Source organism: Nelumbo nucifera, chromosome 4 (genome assembly GCF_055504915.1).
Source record: "Nelumbo nucifera cultivar China Antique chromosome 4, China Antique-T2T, whole genome shotgun sequence".
NCBI lineage: Eukaryota > Viridiplantae > Streptophyta > Magnoliopsida > Proteales > Nelumbonaceae > Nelumbo > Nelumbo nucifera.
The window spans coordinates 15,206,593-15,220,890 of NC_142652.1; the positions used below are offsets into that span (position 1 = coordinate 15,206,593).

The 14,298-nt window shown below is 37.4% G+C and overlaps 2 protein-coding genes across 2 annotated transcripts; one reads left to right on the top strand and one right to left on the bottom strand.

The window, feature by feature from the left end:
* The first annotated feature begins 2,561 nt into the window (after positions 1 to 2,561).
* Positions 2,562 to 7,625, top strand: LOC104586721 (LRR receptor-like serine/threonine-protein kinase FEI 1). The gene is made up of 13 exons (XM_010244035.3): positions 2,562 to 2,825; positions 2,936 to 3,071; positions 3,172 to 3,243; positions 3,379 to 3,450; positions 3,582 to 3,653; positions 3,819 to 3,890; positions 3,985 to 4,056; positions 4,879 to 4,985; positions 5,147 to 5,320; positions 5,398 to 5,730; positions 6,053 to 6,301; positions 6,777 to 6,910; positions 7,209 to 7,625. Exons 1-13 carry the CDS (start codon positions 2,744 to 2,746, stop codon positions 7,431 to 7,433), a joined length of 1,800 nt encoding a protein of 599 aa, XP_010242337.1. The 5' UTR covers positions 2,562 to 2,743; the 3' UTR covers positions 7,434 to 7,625.
* Positions 7,626 to 8,469: 844 nt separating this feature from the next.
* Positions 8,470 to 10,956, bottom strand: LOC109113946 (homeobox leucine zipper protein). The gene is made up of 2 exons (XM_019195903.2): positions 10,494 to 10,956; positions 8,470 to 9,132 (listed from the first exon to the last, which is right to left on the bottom strand). The coding sequence occupies exons 1-2, from the start codon at positions 10,800 to 10,802 to the stop codon at positions 8,908 to 8,910; spliced, it is 534 nt and encodes a 177-aa protein (XP_019051448.1). The 5' UTR covers positions 10,803 to 10,956; the 3' UTR covers positions 8,470 to 8,907.
* Positions 10,957 to 14,298: the final 3,342 nt, after the last annotated feature.

The following is a 14,298-nucleotide window of genomic DNA, read 5'->3' on the forward strand; positions in this document are numbered from 1 at the left end:
ACCGTAAACCGTTGTTTGAGTCAAACAATTCAACTGTTCAACTGTTCGGATCAATGGTTCTCTGACCAAATCAACATTTTTTTTCAAAACAGCGGTTTAGACTAAAACCGGACCCAAAAATCTGACCAATTCCTGGTCAGATGGTCCAACTGTTCGATCAAGTCCGATTTTCAAAACAATGATAAAAACTGCTTAAAAATTAATGGAATAGTGACTAAAAAAGTTGCAGTCTCCTTTCCGCATTTGCTAGTACTTCATATTATGAGATCTTTCAGGCTTCACCTGATTGAGGCTGCCAATTCAATTTGGGGGTAGTCTAAATCTAACTCAATTAAGCCTTATCCCAACCAAATGGAGTCTAATACATGAATCTTATTCTACCATTCTATTCTATTCGGGAGATAAATCATTCCCTCCTATCTTCTAATGTATAAATCAAGATTGTCGGCATCTGATCAAGGTGCCTTACTTAGCCGGTGAGAGGTTTATATTCGTACTCTATTCTTGTATTAAGATCATTATCTACAAATTATGATCATAGCTAAACTGATTTTTTTATGTGAATCCTGATTTATTCACCACAACACATTGCTAGCCATAATATTACTATGGGCATAGCTAAACACATGGTTGATGCACCGTTTTCTATCTACATCATTGATGCCAAACATATACTAAAACTCATCCTATATGGATATATCTATATGCAAGGTTCTAAATATATTATATATCGGCATATTGACATATGCCATTGTTTTTTATGTTTTATTTATTTTTTTCAAAATCGACTAAGAGGGGCCGGTTTAAGGCCCGACTATCCTCTGAACCAGTGGCTGACCCGATATAATCCCTGTAGGGGCTTATCGAGAAGCCACCGGCACGATACGTATCGGCCGATACATATCGATACTTTGAGCTTGTCTATATGTGAATTATCAAATTAAAAATAGGAAAAAAAAAGAAAAAGAAAAATATCAACTATTGAAAAATTCGAGGTATGATATTTTTGCATATTAAAAGTACCGATACTTTTTATTTTGGTCCTCCAAATACCGATATTTGAACCATGACTTAAGAAAATAAATCAGATAGATTATTCATTATTGAGCTCTTGAATATTTAATTATTTTATCTTATTGAGAAAAACAAAACAATAAGTCGCTCCATTCTAAGCTGTTATCAAACGAACCCTTGTATGTGTATAAATGGAGATTGGCTTCCGTCAAGGCAAACTATGCCCACACCAAAATATCAACTATTGAAAAATTCAAGGTATGATATTTTTGCATATTAAAAGTACCGATACTTTTTATTTTGGTCCTCCAAATACCGATATTTGAACCATGACTTAAGAAAATAAATCAGATAAATTATTCATTATTGAGTTCTTGAATATTTAATTATTTTATCTTATTGAGAAAAACAAAACAATAAATCGCTCCATTCTAAGCTGTTATCAAACGAGCCCTTATATGTGTATTAGAAACACTTCTCGTGAATAATAATTAATAAGTACAGGAGATGTTCCCAATGCATGATAAGATGTACATCTGAGGCATCAGGTATGAGAAGCATATGAGTCTCATTCTAACATCCTTTTTCAACTTTGTATTAAAAATATCTCTCCATGAAATAAAATATAAGTACAGATATATTCTCGATGCAAGACAGGAAAGCTGGTGGAACGGCCTTTGCCTGACTGAAGCCGAACTCGTATAAATGGTGGTCTTAAGCTTAGCATTGAAGAATCCAAGAGCTTTAGCATTAGAAGAACTAGGCTTTAGAAATCAAATTATTTTTGGAGAAATCAAAATTAATCCTTTGATTGGAAATGTACTCAAATAGGGTTTGATTTTTGAATTGGAAATGCACAGTGGAGATGGTCAAATCATGTTGATTTCAGTTGCAGCCATGGGTCCCCCAATCCCCATCCCCCATATGCGTATCTGTCTGACGTGGCATATCATGATTGGTCCAGCATAGTATTTCGATTATCGTGCTGTGGGTCCATCTCTGATAATTTATATTTTATACAGATTCTGTTATTAAAATAAAACTATAGAAACGACAAATTCCCAGTTTTCATCTCATTGCCGGAATATCACGACTCACGAGTGGTGGTGGCCGGTGGGACAACCGAGTATGATGATGTGGTGCACCAACTCGGAGGATTTCATGATCCCCATTTTGATCTATTATATGTGGGTCCCGTGGTGCATGAAGACAACTCCACAAATCCACATTCATTTACAGTTTTACACCTCCTTCTTGTCCTGTTTTTCATTGCGCTTTTAAATTTGTCTGAGCCACTCCGACATCTGCAGCTGTCTCTACTCTCTGGTCTCTGTTTGGCTGCCCAAGCCATCTTCTTTCTTTTCTTTTTTTTTTAATCCCTATTGGCAACGGCTATTTCTTCCTGCACGACTTCACGTATACACACTTTCTATCCGGAGGACTAAAGTCTGAGGCCCAGTATCCGACAACAAATTTGAAATAGTAAAATAATAATAATAATAATGAAACTGTAGTCTGCAGAAGTAAAAATTAAAATCTTCACTCTCTCCCAAATCCCAATCTCTTGCTCTCGTTTTTAAACTTTAAACCTGATTCTCCTGCTTTCCCCGCCATTCTCTCACTAGCACCCCTTTTCATTTGCTGTCATCTCTCTAACCTCTGTATACTGTGAATCGAAATACTGAGAGGAAGCTAGCTAAGATAAGCTCCTTTTGCTTCAGGAAAGGAAATGGGTTTGCTGGTTTTGCTCCTCTCGGCACTTGCTGGAGCAACCCTTTTAAGCACCTTCACTCTTGCTCTCACTGAAGATGGTAGTGTTCCTTTTTTTTTTTTCCTCCAGTCTTGCTCCTCTTCCTCCTCTCCTCTTATTTGCAGCTATATTTCTCTAGTTGGTGCGTCTAACATTGTTCTTTGTCTTCAGGCAAGACATTGCTGGAAATAAAAGGGGCTCTGAACGATAGTCGGAGTTTCCTCAGAAACTGGAAGGCTTCTGATGACAACCCCTGCAACTGGACCGGCATCTCTTGCCATCCCCATGACCAACGGGTCAGTTCAATGTATGTCACAATTTCTTAACTACTTACTTTTCATTTCTATTTCTTCTCTTTGTCCTTCTGCGTTTATTCTTTCTTATGCTTTCTACAATGGGATCCTCAGAAACCTTCCTTACATGCAACTTGGAGGGATCATATCACCAAGCATTGGGAAGCTTAGTAGGTTGCAGAGATTGTAAGTCTTCTACTTTACTTTATTCTCGAAAATAGGAGAAGGGGGGGGGGGGAGCCGGAAGCCCTCTTTTTCTACTGTTTTCTGTGTTATTACTATGTAGATATATTCTCTATTCATTTGTCTTTTGTTGATCAGGGCACTTCACCAGAACAGCTTGCATGGATCAATTCCTACTGAACTTACCTACTGTACTGAGCTCAAAGCACTGTAAGAGAAAAAGGACTCTTTCTATGTTTTTAATGGAATATTTCCCCTTCTAGTTTCCACCTTTATTAGTTTTTTGTTTACCTAAATACGAGTCACATTAACTGTTCTGGTTTCCAATAATGAATCAACAGATACTTGAGGGCTAATTACCTCCAAGGAATCATTCCACCAGAAATTGGAAATCTTTCTCACCTCACCATACTGTAAGATTTCTGGTTTTCCTTTACTTGGATTCTGGAGAAATGAAGTGCCTTACAGTTATTCTAAATCTTATAGGTTTTATACTTGTATGACATTACATGCAGTGCTCACTAGAGTAAATGATTTGAAGTCGTCTTGAGTTTAATATTTCAGGACATGAAATGCAGGGACCTCTCTAGCAATTCGCTGAAGGGATCCATACCTCCCTCTATTGGCCGTCTGACACATTTACGCTTTCTGTAAGTTAAAAACATGAAAATAATTAATAATGCTCTGTAGTAAACGCATCAGATTGCATGTCAATAATGTACTTATTTGGTGCTGACATCTCAGGAACTTATCAACCAATTTCTTGTCTGGTGAAATTCCAAACTTCGGCATGTTGGTCACCTTTGGGAAAAAGTCGTAAGTCACCTATCATCTTCCCTCAATTTTAACTATGCTTAGTTATCATGATAGTTTTTGGTGAAGATCCTAAATGTGACCCTCTATATAAAAGATGCGAGTAAAATGCCATAGATAGATGTTAAGTAATTTGGAAAGATCAATTCTGACATAAAAAATCTAGGCAGGTTGAACCTGTAAAATGTTGGGTGTTGATACTTTTGAGTGCATCAGCATGACACACCGGCTACTGTGAATTATTTTACTGCTTGCCATTCTCCTGTTGCATTTTACCTTCAAAATAGGAGACTGAATAGGTGGAATATGTACATATGGAATTGGATATTCCATTTTGTAGTGGTGGTTGTTAAGTTCCTGAACTACACACATTCTGTGCTTCAGAGAGCATGTCAAGTTTTGGTGGCTTTTTAGCTTGGTAAATATGATTTTCATTTTGAGGCAAAAAAAGGCCATTGCCTTATGTTGGTTTCAGCTATTTGGGGTCTTGGGAGTGGTGGACTGAATATGGATCAAACCCCTCCAAAGAGATTCTCAAGTCCCAAGCAAAAGTCCTACTTGTGTTGTTATGTACTTCGTCAACATTGAGAAAATACCGATGATAATCATCTGAACCAGCTGCTTTAGGGGTTCGAACATGCATAGGTGCAGCCTAACAATTGGACAAAGAAGATCAATGGGCTTTTTTTTACAAGCCATGATGGTATCTCTAGTATAGTATCATGTACTGCCCTGTATTAATTTTCCTCTCTTAACTCACCTGATAAGTTCTTTTGCATACTTTCTGTTTGGATTAATTCTGTCAAGTACCTTGCTTATTCACAGGTTTATTGGCAATTTAGATCTGTGTGGTCATCAGATTCAGAAACCATGCCTAAGCTCATTGGGATTCCCTGCGGAATTACCACATGCAGAGGCTAATGAAGCACCAGGTAAGATGTAGAACACACTTGAGCATATGATATTCTGAGAAACTGTTATTAGCAATAATGTCAGAGTTTATTTTCCTTCTGCAATACCTAAAAACAAGTGGTATCATTCAAACAGTACTAACACTGGTTTAACCATCTGTGATGGATGGAATTTACTGCAGTCCCTACTAAGCGAGTCCCTCATTACCTCAATGGGGTCCTTATTGGTGCCATGTCAGCAATGGGTCTTGTGCTTATGCTGCTCCTTGTTTTCCTCTGGGTTTGTTTACTATCAAGGAAAGAAAGAGTTGCTAAAAAATATACCGAAGTAAAAAAGCAAGTTGGTCGGGATCCAGGTAATAAAATTGTTTTACGTATCTGCTTTCTATCTTTCCATCTGCCTATCTAAACCTAATTATTTTCTTACTAATAGGTATCAAGCTCATAACATTCCAAGGTGATCTTCCTTATTCCTCCTCTGAAATCATAGAAAAGCTCGAGTCACTTGATGAAGAAGATGTGGTGGGATCAGGAGGATTTGGCACTGTATACAAGATGGTAATGAATGATTATAGTACATTTGCTGTTAAAAGGATCGACCGAAGTTGTGAAGGATCTGATAAGATATTTGAAAGGGAGCTTGAGATCTTGGGTAGCATCAAGCATATAAATCTTGTCAACCTGCGAGGGTACTGCAGACTTACAAATGTGAAGCTTCTCATCTATGATTATGTAGCCTTGGGCAGCTTAGATCATTTTCTGCATGGTATGCCAATTCTTTAACTGAATACTGGCATATACTTCATAGTTCATATAATGTAACTTGGGGACCTTACACACACCATTCACTCTCTCCTATAAGAAGAATATCATTAGGTATCAAAACAAAAGGCCATCTGGACTGTTGCACTATTTTAGACAGTAAGGAAAGATTTGACAATCATCACTTAGAAGGAAAAACATTTAACTGCATTAATTTTGTACGACTTCCCATGGAAATGCTCATTTATCATTTCTGGACAAAACCAACATCGTTGGTATTACTGTGGCAATTAGTATTATTGATGTATTTCCTTATGTTGTCTCAGAGAATGAGCAAGAACATTTGAACTGGAATGCTCGCCTAAGAACTGCTCTTGGTTCTGCTCGTGGATTGGCATATTTACACCATGATTGTTGTCCAAGAATAGTGCATCGAGACATAAAATCTAGCAATATACTCCTGGATGAAGATCTGGAGCCTCATGTTTCTGACTTTGGTCTTTCCGAACTTCTAGTTGATGAGGATGCACATGTCACTACCGTTGTTGCTGGCACTTTTGGTTATTTAGCACCAGGTGTGTGTTGTTACACGTATAACGTATTTTACAGGTTAGCCTAAAGAGGCCTATTTTGGTACTTTGAGAGACCCAGTTTAGGTTTGACTTTTATGTCAACGGGGTCAAAAAGGTTGCTGCTGATGTAATTTGATACAAAAATCTTGGGTGTTTGGGTTTGACAGTTGTGCATGCACTGATGCCATATTTCATTTTATTTCATCCAAGGAGTAGTAAATTGTATTGGGCAATAATCCTCCAACTGATAAAAAAAAAAAAAGAGCATATTAGGTGAGGGCACCCTTTTTTGGATAAACATGGTTTCATGTTGGAAAATTTGGTAATAAAACTCTAATAACCATTACATTTTGTCTAATTGCACTTTTGATATTAGCCACTTCATGTTACAAACTTATAATGTTTTGTTTTTCCAAACTTTAACTGTAATATAATGTAAATGACATTGTTTGCTTACATCTTATTTACTACTTTACAGAATATCTGCAGAGTGGGCAAGCAACCGAGAAATCAGATGTCTATAGCTATGGAGTTCTTTTGTTAGAGCTTGTAACTGGGAAGAGGCCTAATGATCCATCTTTCGTCAAGAAGGGCTTAAATATTGTTGGCTGGGTAAGTTCTTGAAAAACTACATTTTGCTTCTGTGCTTTTTTCTTTTTTTCTTGTCTTGCCTACTGCTGAAAAGGGGATGCCAACCCAATTTTTCCTCTGGCAATGAAGAGAAAACTTCCTTAGGTTCTCAACTTGCATTACTTTACCCCCCCCCCCCCTCTCCCCCTAAAAAGAAAAAGAAAAAAGAAGACTGTAACCACCTGATCAATTATATCTTTGTTTCTTTGTGTTTTAGAACCTCTAGTCTTCTCAATGCAAGAGCATTTTATTTGACATCTATTCTGGCAAAAATTTGTAGATGAACACTCTAGTCAGAGAAAGACGGTTGGAAGACATTGTGGACAAAAGATGCACTGATGCAGATGTGGGGACTGTGGAAGTAGTTCTAGATATTGCTTCTAGATGCACCAATGCAAACCCAGATGCTCGTCCCTCTATGAGTGAGGTCTTGCAGATACTAGAAGAAGAGGTCATGTCACCTTGCCCAAGTGAATTCTCTGAATCTCATTCAGACCGTCTCTGAAAGAGAATGGCAGTGGAATATAGTTGGAGCACAGTTGCTAGGCTGCGCCCCTCCAATTTCTATGGCTTTCTTCCCCTATCTTTGGGGCCTCTATGTACATTTAGTAATTTTGCTAAGATTTGCAAGTAATTTCAAAACAAATTTGGAGGTACAACTTTCTATTCTAACCAGTGCACACTAGAGTTATTTAAAGCTTCTTCAGCGCACATTAGAGCAAAAGAAAGAAAAGGGTTAAGCATGACGCAACTAAGAATAGAGGTAAGTTCTGATTCTCCGAATCTCCATCGGAATTTGGTTAATTTTCAAGACTTGAACTAAGAAATCTACCCTGATGAATTCAAGAACGAGAATAAACAGGCCTTGTTCGTTTATACTTCCTAAGAAATCTACCCTAACTATGTATATATATATCACTTCATACTTACTATTTTTATCCTAATTCAGTGGATTGTCCCTTTTATTAATAGCAAAGAAGATTTCATCAAGGCCTTGTTCGTTTCTGGCACCCAAATTGTTGGTGCCTGCTTTCCCCAGGCAAGTGGTTCGTGGGAAAAAGTTGTCTGGGTAACTTTTAAAGTAAATGTTCTTTTTTGCCATTACTTACCGGTAACAGGCAATCAGGAAACAGATTATGTTTTTGACAGGTGGGTAAACAACTTATCCACCCTTAGGCAGCAAAACCAATCCAAGGGTTGTAAACCAAATATTGCCTCAAGGGAATAACAATGCAAAAATATAATTAAGTTGTTTACCTAATTGACCAACTTACCTCCACAAGATACCAGTAATGATTAAAGCCTAAAAAGGAAAGAAAGATTGCAATATCTCAATTCTCATTGATAGGTGCCTAGATAGCTTGTCCTGACCTCCACCAATTTCCTTCTAAAGTCCTGTGCATTCTCTTGAGCAATGACACTCTTAGTATGGGTCCAATGTAAACAGCCAGTACGTAATGGGGGTCTCTCTCTCTTTCTGTTTCTCTCTCTCACACACACAAACACACACAGACACACACAGTTGAGTATGCAGATGCATGTGCCACCGAATTAATTCACCGAACTAGCTCATAAGAAAAAGGAAACAACTCAAGTAGACAACAGCCCATTCCCTTACTACATTGAGTACAATAGCATCTCTACTCAATATATCTAATAGAATACAGAATCAGATCCAAAGAAAGAGAGTGAAAGATGAAGAACAAACTGATGCATCAGAAGCCAAACGCATAAAAGATGGCTTCGGATATTTACCCAACTAACTCGCCAAACAAGAGATACTAACCAGACATTAAACGCCTTCAAGAGTTGGGAAAACAAAATTTGATGTCACACTCACAACCAAATGCTTTTCTAGTTCTGAAATGGTCCCACCATTGCAGCAGCAGCGGGCCCAAGTATAATTTAATTCCTCTCCATACCTTGAGCAGGATTCGTATTTGTAATGGAAGAAAGGAGCCCTTCAAATTCTTTGCAAGTTAGAGAAGATCATCATAGGCAACAATTTCCCGGCCTTTGAAAGGCAAGTCTAACCCAATTCCAGGCTTTATTGAACCTCCTGTACTTAGCCTATTACCTCTGCCATGTCTCCTTAGAGGTACTTCTGCTCGCAGCAACTTGGATGAGGACCGCTCCTTGCTAGAAGAGAGCCCAATTCCTTCCCTCCACTGAGGAAGAGGATCATCTGCCCACGAAACCTGGACCTGCAAACCAACCACAAAGTTATATTGACAACACCATTGTGAAAATAAAACATAGAATTCCACTATTTTTACTCAATAATTATTAGAAAGATATATAGAAGGTGAGAACTAAATCTTCTCAAATCATTGTCTACTTCCTCTTCCTCTCTCTTTTACCAACCTTGCCTATTGTCCCTGCCAAATGTTGTTGCCAAAAGAAACCATCCCCACTTCTCTTCCACAACCCATCATCACCAAAAACTCCTATGACTACTTCTCCAAACCGAAAACACAGATCTGAGAGGGGAAGTCGAAAAGGTAGTTGTGCAACTTGGACTTTCATCACCCATATCTTTTTCCCTTTATTTATCTCGTCTAGTCTCCATGTTTTTCCTTCCATTTCTTTTCTTTGTCTAAAAATGCTAATAATTGGGTTTTGATGTTCGTATCTTTCTTTACTCTAGAACTTTTAGTAACTCAGGTGTGGTTCCCACTTGAATGAAAGTTTAAAGGTGAACACCTTAGGCTGGCTCAATATGAGCCCCAAGATTTTATCTAGGTTCCAGTTAATTGAGTCCATGAACCTCTTAACTATCTGCAGAAGAACTGCCATTTCATACTACTATTGCTATCAACAAGGTAACCAGCCGGTGTCCATTCTTTTTTCCTTTCCAGGCTAATGAACAGTAAAGTGTTACTAATCAATGAACAACATAAGTTCTTTAGGCTCGTTTATTTCCCTGTAAAAGGGGCAGATATTACGGCCAAAGCATTGTTTCCTGCTCCTTTTACATGGGGAAAAATTCGTATATTTGAAGAAAATCCAAGACACTGAGCGTGGGAAGTAAAAGTTGGTTCTCCTTCGCTGAAAATCAACACGACTAGAAGTCTAGAACCATCAATTTGCAGATATAGCATACATATCTGCAGCAGAATCCCCCCAATGTTGCAACGGTTACCCAGTTGGGCGAATTAAAATATGGAAATCCCTTATATAGCGTTGCTTGCTTCACTCCTCTCTGACTCGAGCATAGTTATATTCCACTAAGTCTTTACAGCAGTGGACTGGACAGACGAGACGTCGAGACCAAAACATTTGCGACACATAAATCCGTTCCGTTGACTCATTATGCAACCAGATGTGCAGAATTTTCCCTTAGTTTCACAAAAGTCTGGTTAAGCGTAAAGTACATGACTCGAACCCTAATTTCCACAGACTCATCTGACAAAGAAAAAGATTCAATTTATAAAACCCTAACAAATTGGAGGGTAACTAGCTACCAACTGGCAAAGGAAGCATCCAAAGCTGAATTTCAAATTCTACGATCAAAATATTTATAAAGAAACACAGAAGGAAGAAGATGAAGAGTAGTACCGCATACCTTATGGGAATCCACGATGATACCGAAGGAGGGATCGAGGGAAGCGTTAATAGCAGACTGGGCGGATTCCTTGGAACGGAAGGTGATATAGCCAACTCCACCACGGTCAATACGGAGGCGAGAAATGGAACCATACATCTCGAATCGTGATTTGAGGTCGAGGACGGAGCAATCAGAGCCGAGTCCCGTTACCACAACGGCCGCTGATGTCGGCTTCACAGTGTCGGGTTCTTTGGAGGGGGAAGGCATGGGGCGACGCCGCTTCGGGAGAGAGGAAGATGCATATCGGGTGTCTCTCTTCCGACTCATATCAGCGGCCGGCCGGACAAAGAAATCGGAAGAAGCCTGCTAATTGCTGCTATCTCTTTCTCTAATCCTAGTTCCTACATTCGACTATCGAGTGTAGGGGCCAACGCTATTAGAATTCGCGGCACATTTTCAAGGAAAATTTTAAAATTAGTATCCTGTAATGGGTTAGTGCTATTTTGATCCCCGAACTTTAAAATGAGATAATTCATTTTAAAAAGATACAACCATTTAAATGTTGACAAAAAATTAATAGTCCCAAATTTTTGCCTTTTCCATTTAAGAAAGTTGGGGTCTTGTTTTAGTGGACATTTTAATGACTCCAACTTTTTTGAATAGAAGAAGCAAATATTTGAGATTGTTAATTTTTTGTCAATGTTTGAATGGTTGATAAAAAAATTATATGATACTCAAAGGGCATTTGTGTCTTTTTCAAATGCCATTTAATGGCTGGTAACAATTAGTTAATAGGGATTGTCATGTTTTGAAAGTTGGGATACTGAATTGTCACATTTTAAAATTCGATGACCAATGTGGCACTATGCCCAAGCTGCAAGGTACTAATCGGGAATTTTCCCTATTTTCAAGGGTAAATCTCTAAAACTACCCATATGTTTCTAATCGAGCTAAACTCAGTGTGTTTGGTTCCGTTTATGTTTATTTAGTAAACGTTTTGTACTTGTGTGACTGCAAAACCGAGAAAAGCAATTAATGAGGGTGTTTATGATATATAGGCGCCATTAGGCACCACATCAGCAAAGGTGCCAATAAACACTTACCCGTTGGGGGAAGTTCCAAAATGAAGCTTCCTAAAATGAGAGAGGCACACCGAAATTGATGTTCGCAAATATGGATGCACATAATGAGGCCTTTGATGATGGGGCGCCTATATGACAGCATTTACTCAATAAACATAAATGGAACCAAACGCCCTTTCAATTATTCTATTTTTGAATTTTGAGTTATGTTTAGTTGTTATTACCATAATTCAAATTGGTGTGGTTAATCTTGTAAAGTGATGTCAATGAATCACCTTGGGATATATAGATCTCAAAAGGTTACCAAAAAAAAAATCACCCTAATTGGACATCGGAGTGCAAAGTTATGGCCTTCAAAAGTTTTGTATGCATTGAGTGTGCAACCTGCGACCCGGTCACCGAGTCAAATGGGTCAATGGTTGAACCGGCCAGCTCGAACGATTTTTTATTGTTTTGGCAGACCTTGATTGAATTGGACCCAAAATCCTGGTTGGGTGATGGTTTAAATGGTTTGACCACCTAGGTCAACAACGAGTTGAAAACATTGCTTCTTTTGATTTCCGAGTAAGTAATAGAATGACTTTTTTACCCATAAAAAATCCAAAGTTAAAATGGGTAAAGTTGTCCCATTATGTTTTATAAGCTTTCTCCCCATGTGGGAAAATTACTTACCCACCTAAGAGATGGGTAAGTTTTACCCAAGTAAGTGAAATTGATTTTATCGTGGGGCCTATTACTTACTACAAAAAAACACTATAAAGTTGGTCAATGGAAAAAAAAGATATCCATTCACCAACTTTCCCCCTCTAATTTACTAATAAACGATGGGGCCTAAGCTTTAGGATTTCTTTCAATGTTTGTTTTGACCAAATTTGGGTGTAGGGTTAGGTTAGAGTTTTGATTATTTAACCCAAATTGGGCTTAGGTTTGGCTAACCCTGGCCATCGGGTCATGATACCCCTACACATATAAAGGGTTTTCTTGTAATTTGGAACCCATAAATCAATTTCCAACTTAAGTTAATGGCTCTTGAGTTTTCAAGAAGTATCACAAAAATACAATTGAAACTGCATAGTATTGAGTTTGGTTGGTGTGTGATCTGGGCCAGGTTAGGCTATGGGCCTACTATAAAGCTTTATTAATGTAATTATTTTAAACAGAGTTTAAATTAATAAATTTTTCATAGAAAATTTAATTTTATAAGCTTAATATATTTTATTAATTTTATTTATAAGACTAGTAATTTAATTGGACTTTCAATTAATAAAAATCATTATTATTATTGTTATATTAACAAATTTCAATTAATTTTTATAATTTTTAAATATTATTTAAATGGACCAAAATTATAACTTCATAGATTTATTAGTAATAAAAATTAGAAATTATGATACCTAGTTAAGTTAATTAGGATTGTTTAACCACATAAATAAGTTACCTAAGTAAATAGCTAACCTAAAGCACGGGCTTGTTAAATAATTTGCACTTACAACTATTGTATAACATATGAAGCCATATTGGTATCAAATTAATGTATCCATATGTAGTATGAGTCTAAACTAAAAAGGGACCTATATCTAGGGGTACAACTTGAGCCAGCCCAACCTGAGTCTGGACCGACCTGGCCTACAAATTTAAATGGGTTGGGAAAGAATTTTCGGTCCTTGGATTGGTCCTGGACCTAAATGTTTGGGCCATAATTTTTGCTCGTGGTGGGCCTAAGTTTTAGGTATGCAAGATGGAATTGGGCCAAAAATCTTGAGCTCGACCTAAACTTTCGATGGACTTGGTTTCAGGTCTCCTGTAGCTTAAGCCCAACCTATGCCTAACCCAACCCAAGCTTGATTGAATAAATACATACATGTGTATAATGCTTATGTAAAAATATCTTTTCAATGTATATGTACATTTGTAAATGAGATGGATGAATTTCTCTTAATTTGGGTCATGAAAGCCCAATAAAATATAAAAAAGGATGGCTATATAAAAATGTATACATAATTTTTTTAAACCCAATCAATCTGCCCAAGCGCAATTAACCCAGCTCAACCAGAGCCCAATTCGAGTTCTGTTGGATTAAGCTCGGGTTGGGCCTGGGCGATAAATTCAGGCTTAATAACCTCAGGTTGGCCCTGGCTTGAACCTAAGGGTTGCACCTTTAGGATTGGGCCTAGGTTGACCTACAACCCGACCCAATCCACCTGATTTGCAACCCTAGTGCTTTATTTGGATAGTAAACGGGTTAATCAGTTTATTGAATAAAGTAATTAAGTTCATAATAAATCAACGCTAACTAAATTATTAGGTTAGTAAAGGTTAGTTTGGTTAATTAATTAATTTAGTTTATAAAATTTAGATTTTGATAATTTAATGTTAAGGGATTTTTGGACTTCAATTCTCCCTCAGAAATCTGAATTGCAGCCCTGTCTCCCCCCTATAAACAGCATCCTGCTTGCATCAATCCATGGTCAGGATTCAGTCCACCCTTAGAGTGGAGCTCTAGATTTCTAGGGGTGGACTAACCTATAAAAACCCCTTTTTTTAAAGCCAAAAAAATAATTATGTTACTTTATTTTTTTCTTTTTTAAGCCTCTTTAAATATTTTTCACTAAAATGTAATAATTTAATTTAAGATAATAAAGTAACTTGACATATTGCACTTGTATTAAAGGAAAATAGTAAAGATCAACTCCATATTTTTTTTTTGAATAGGAGTAAAGATCAACTCCATAACGTAATCA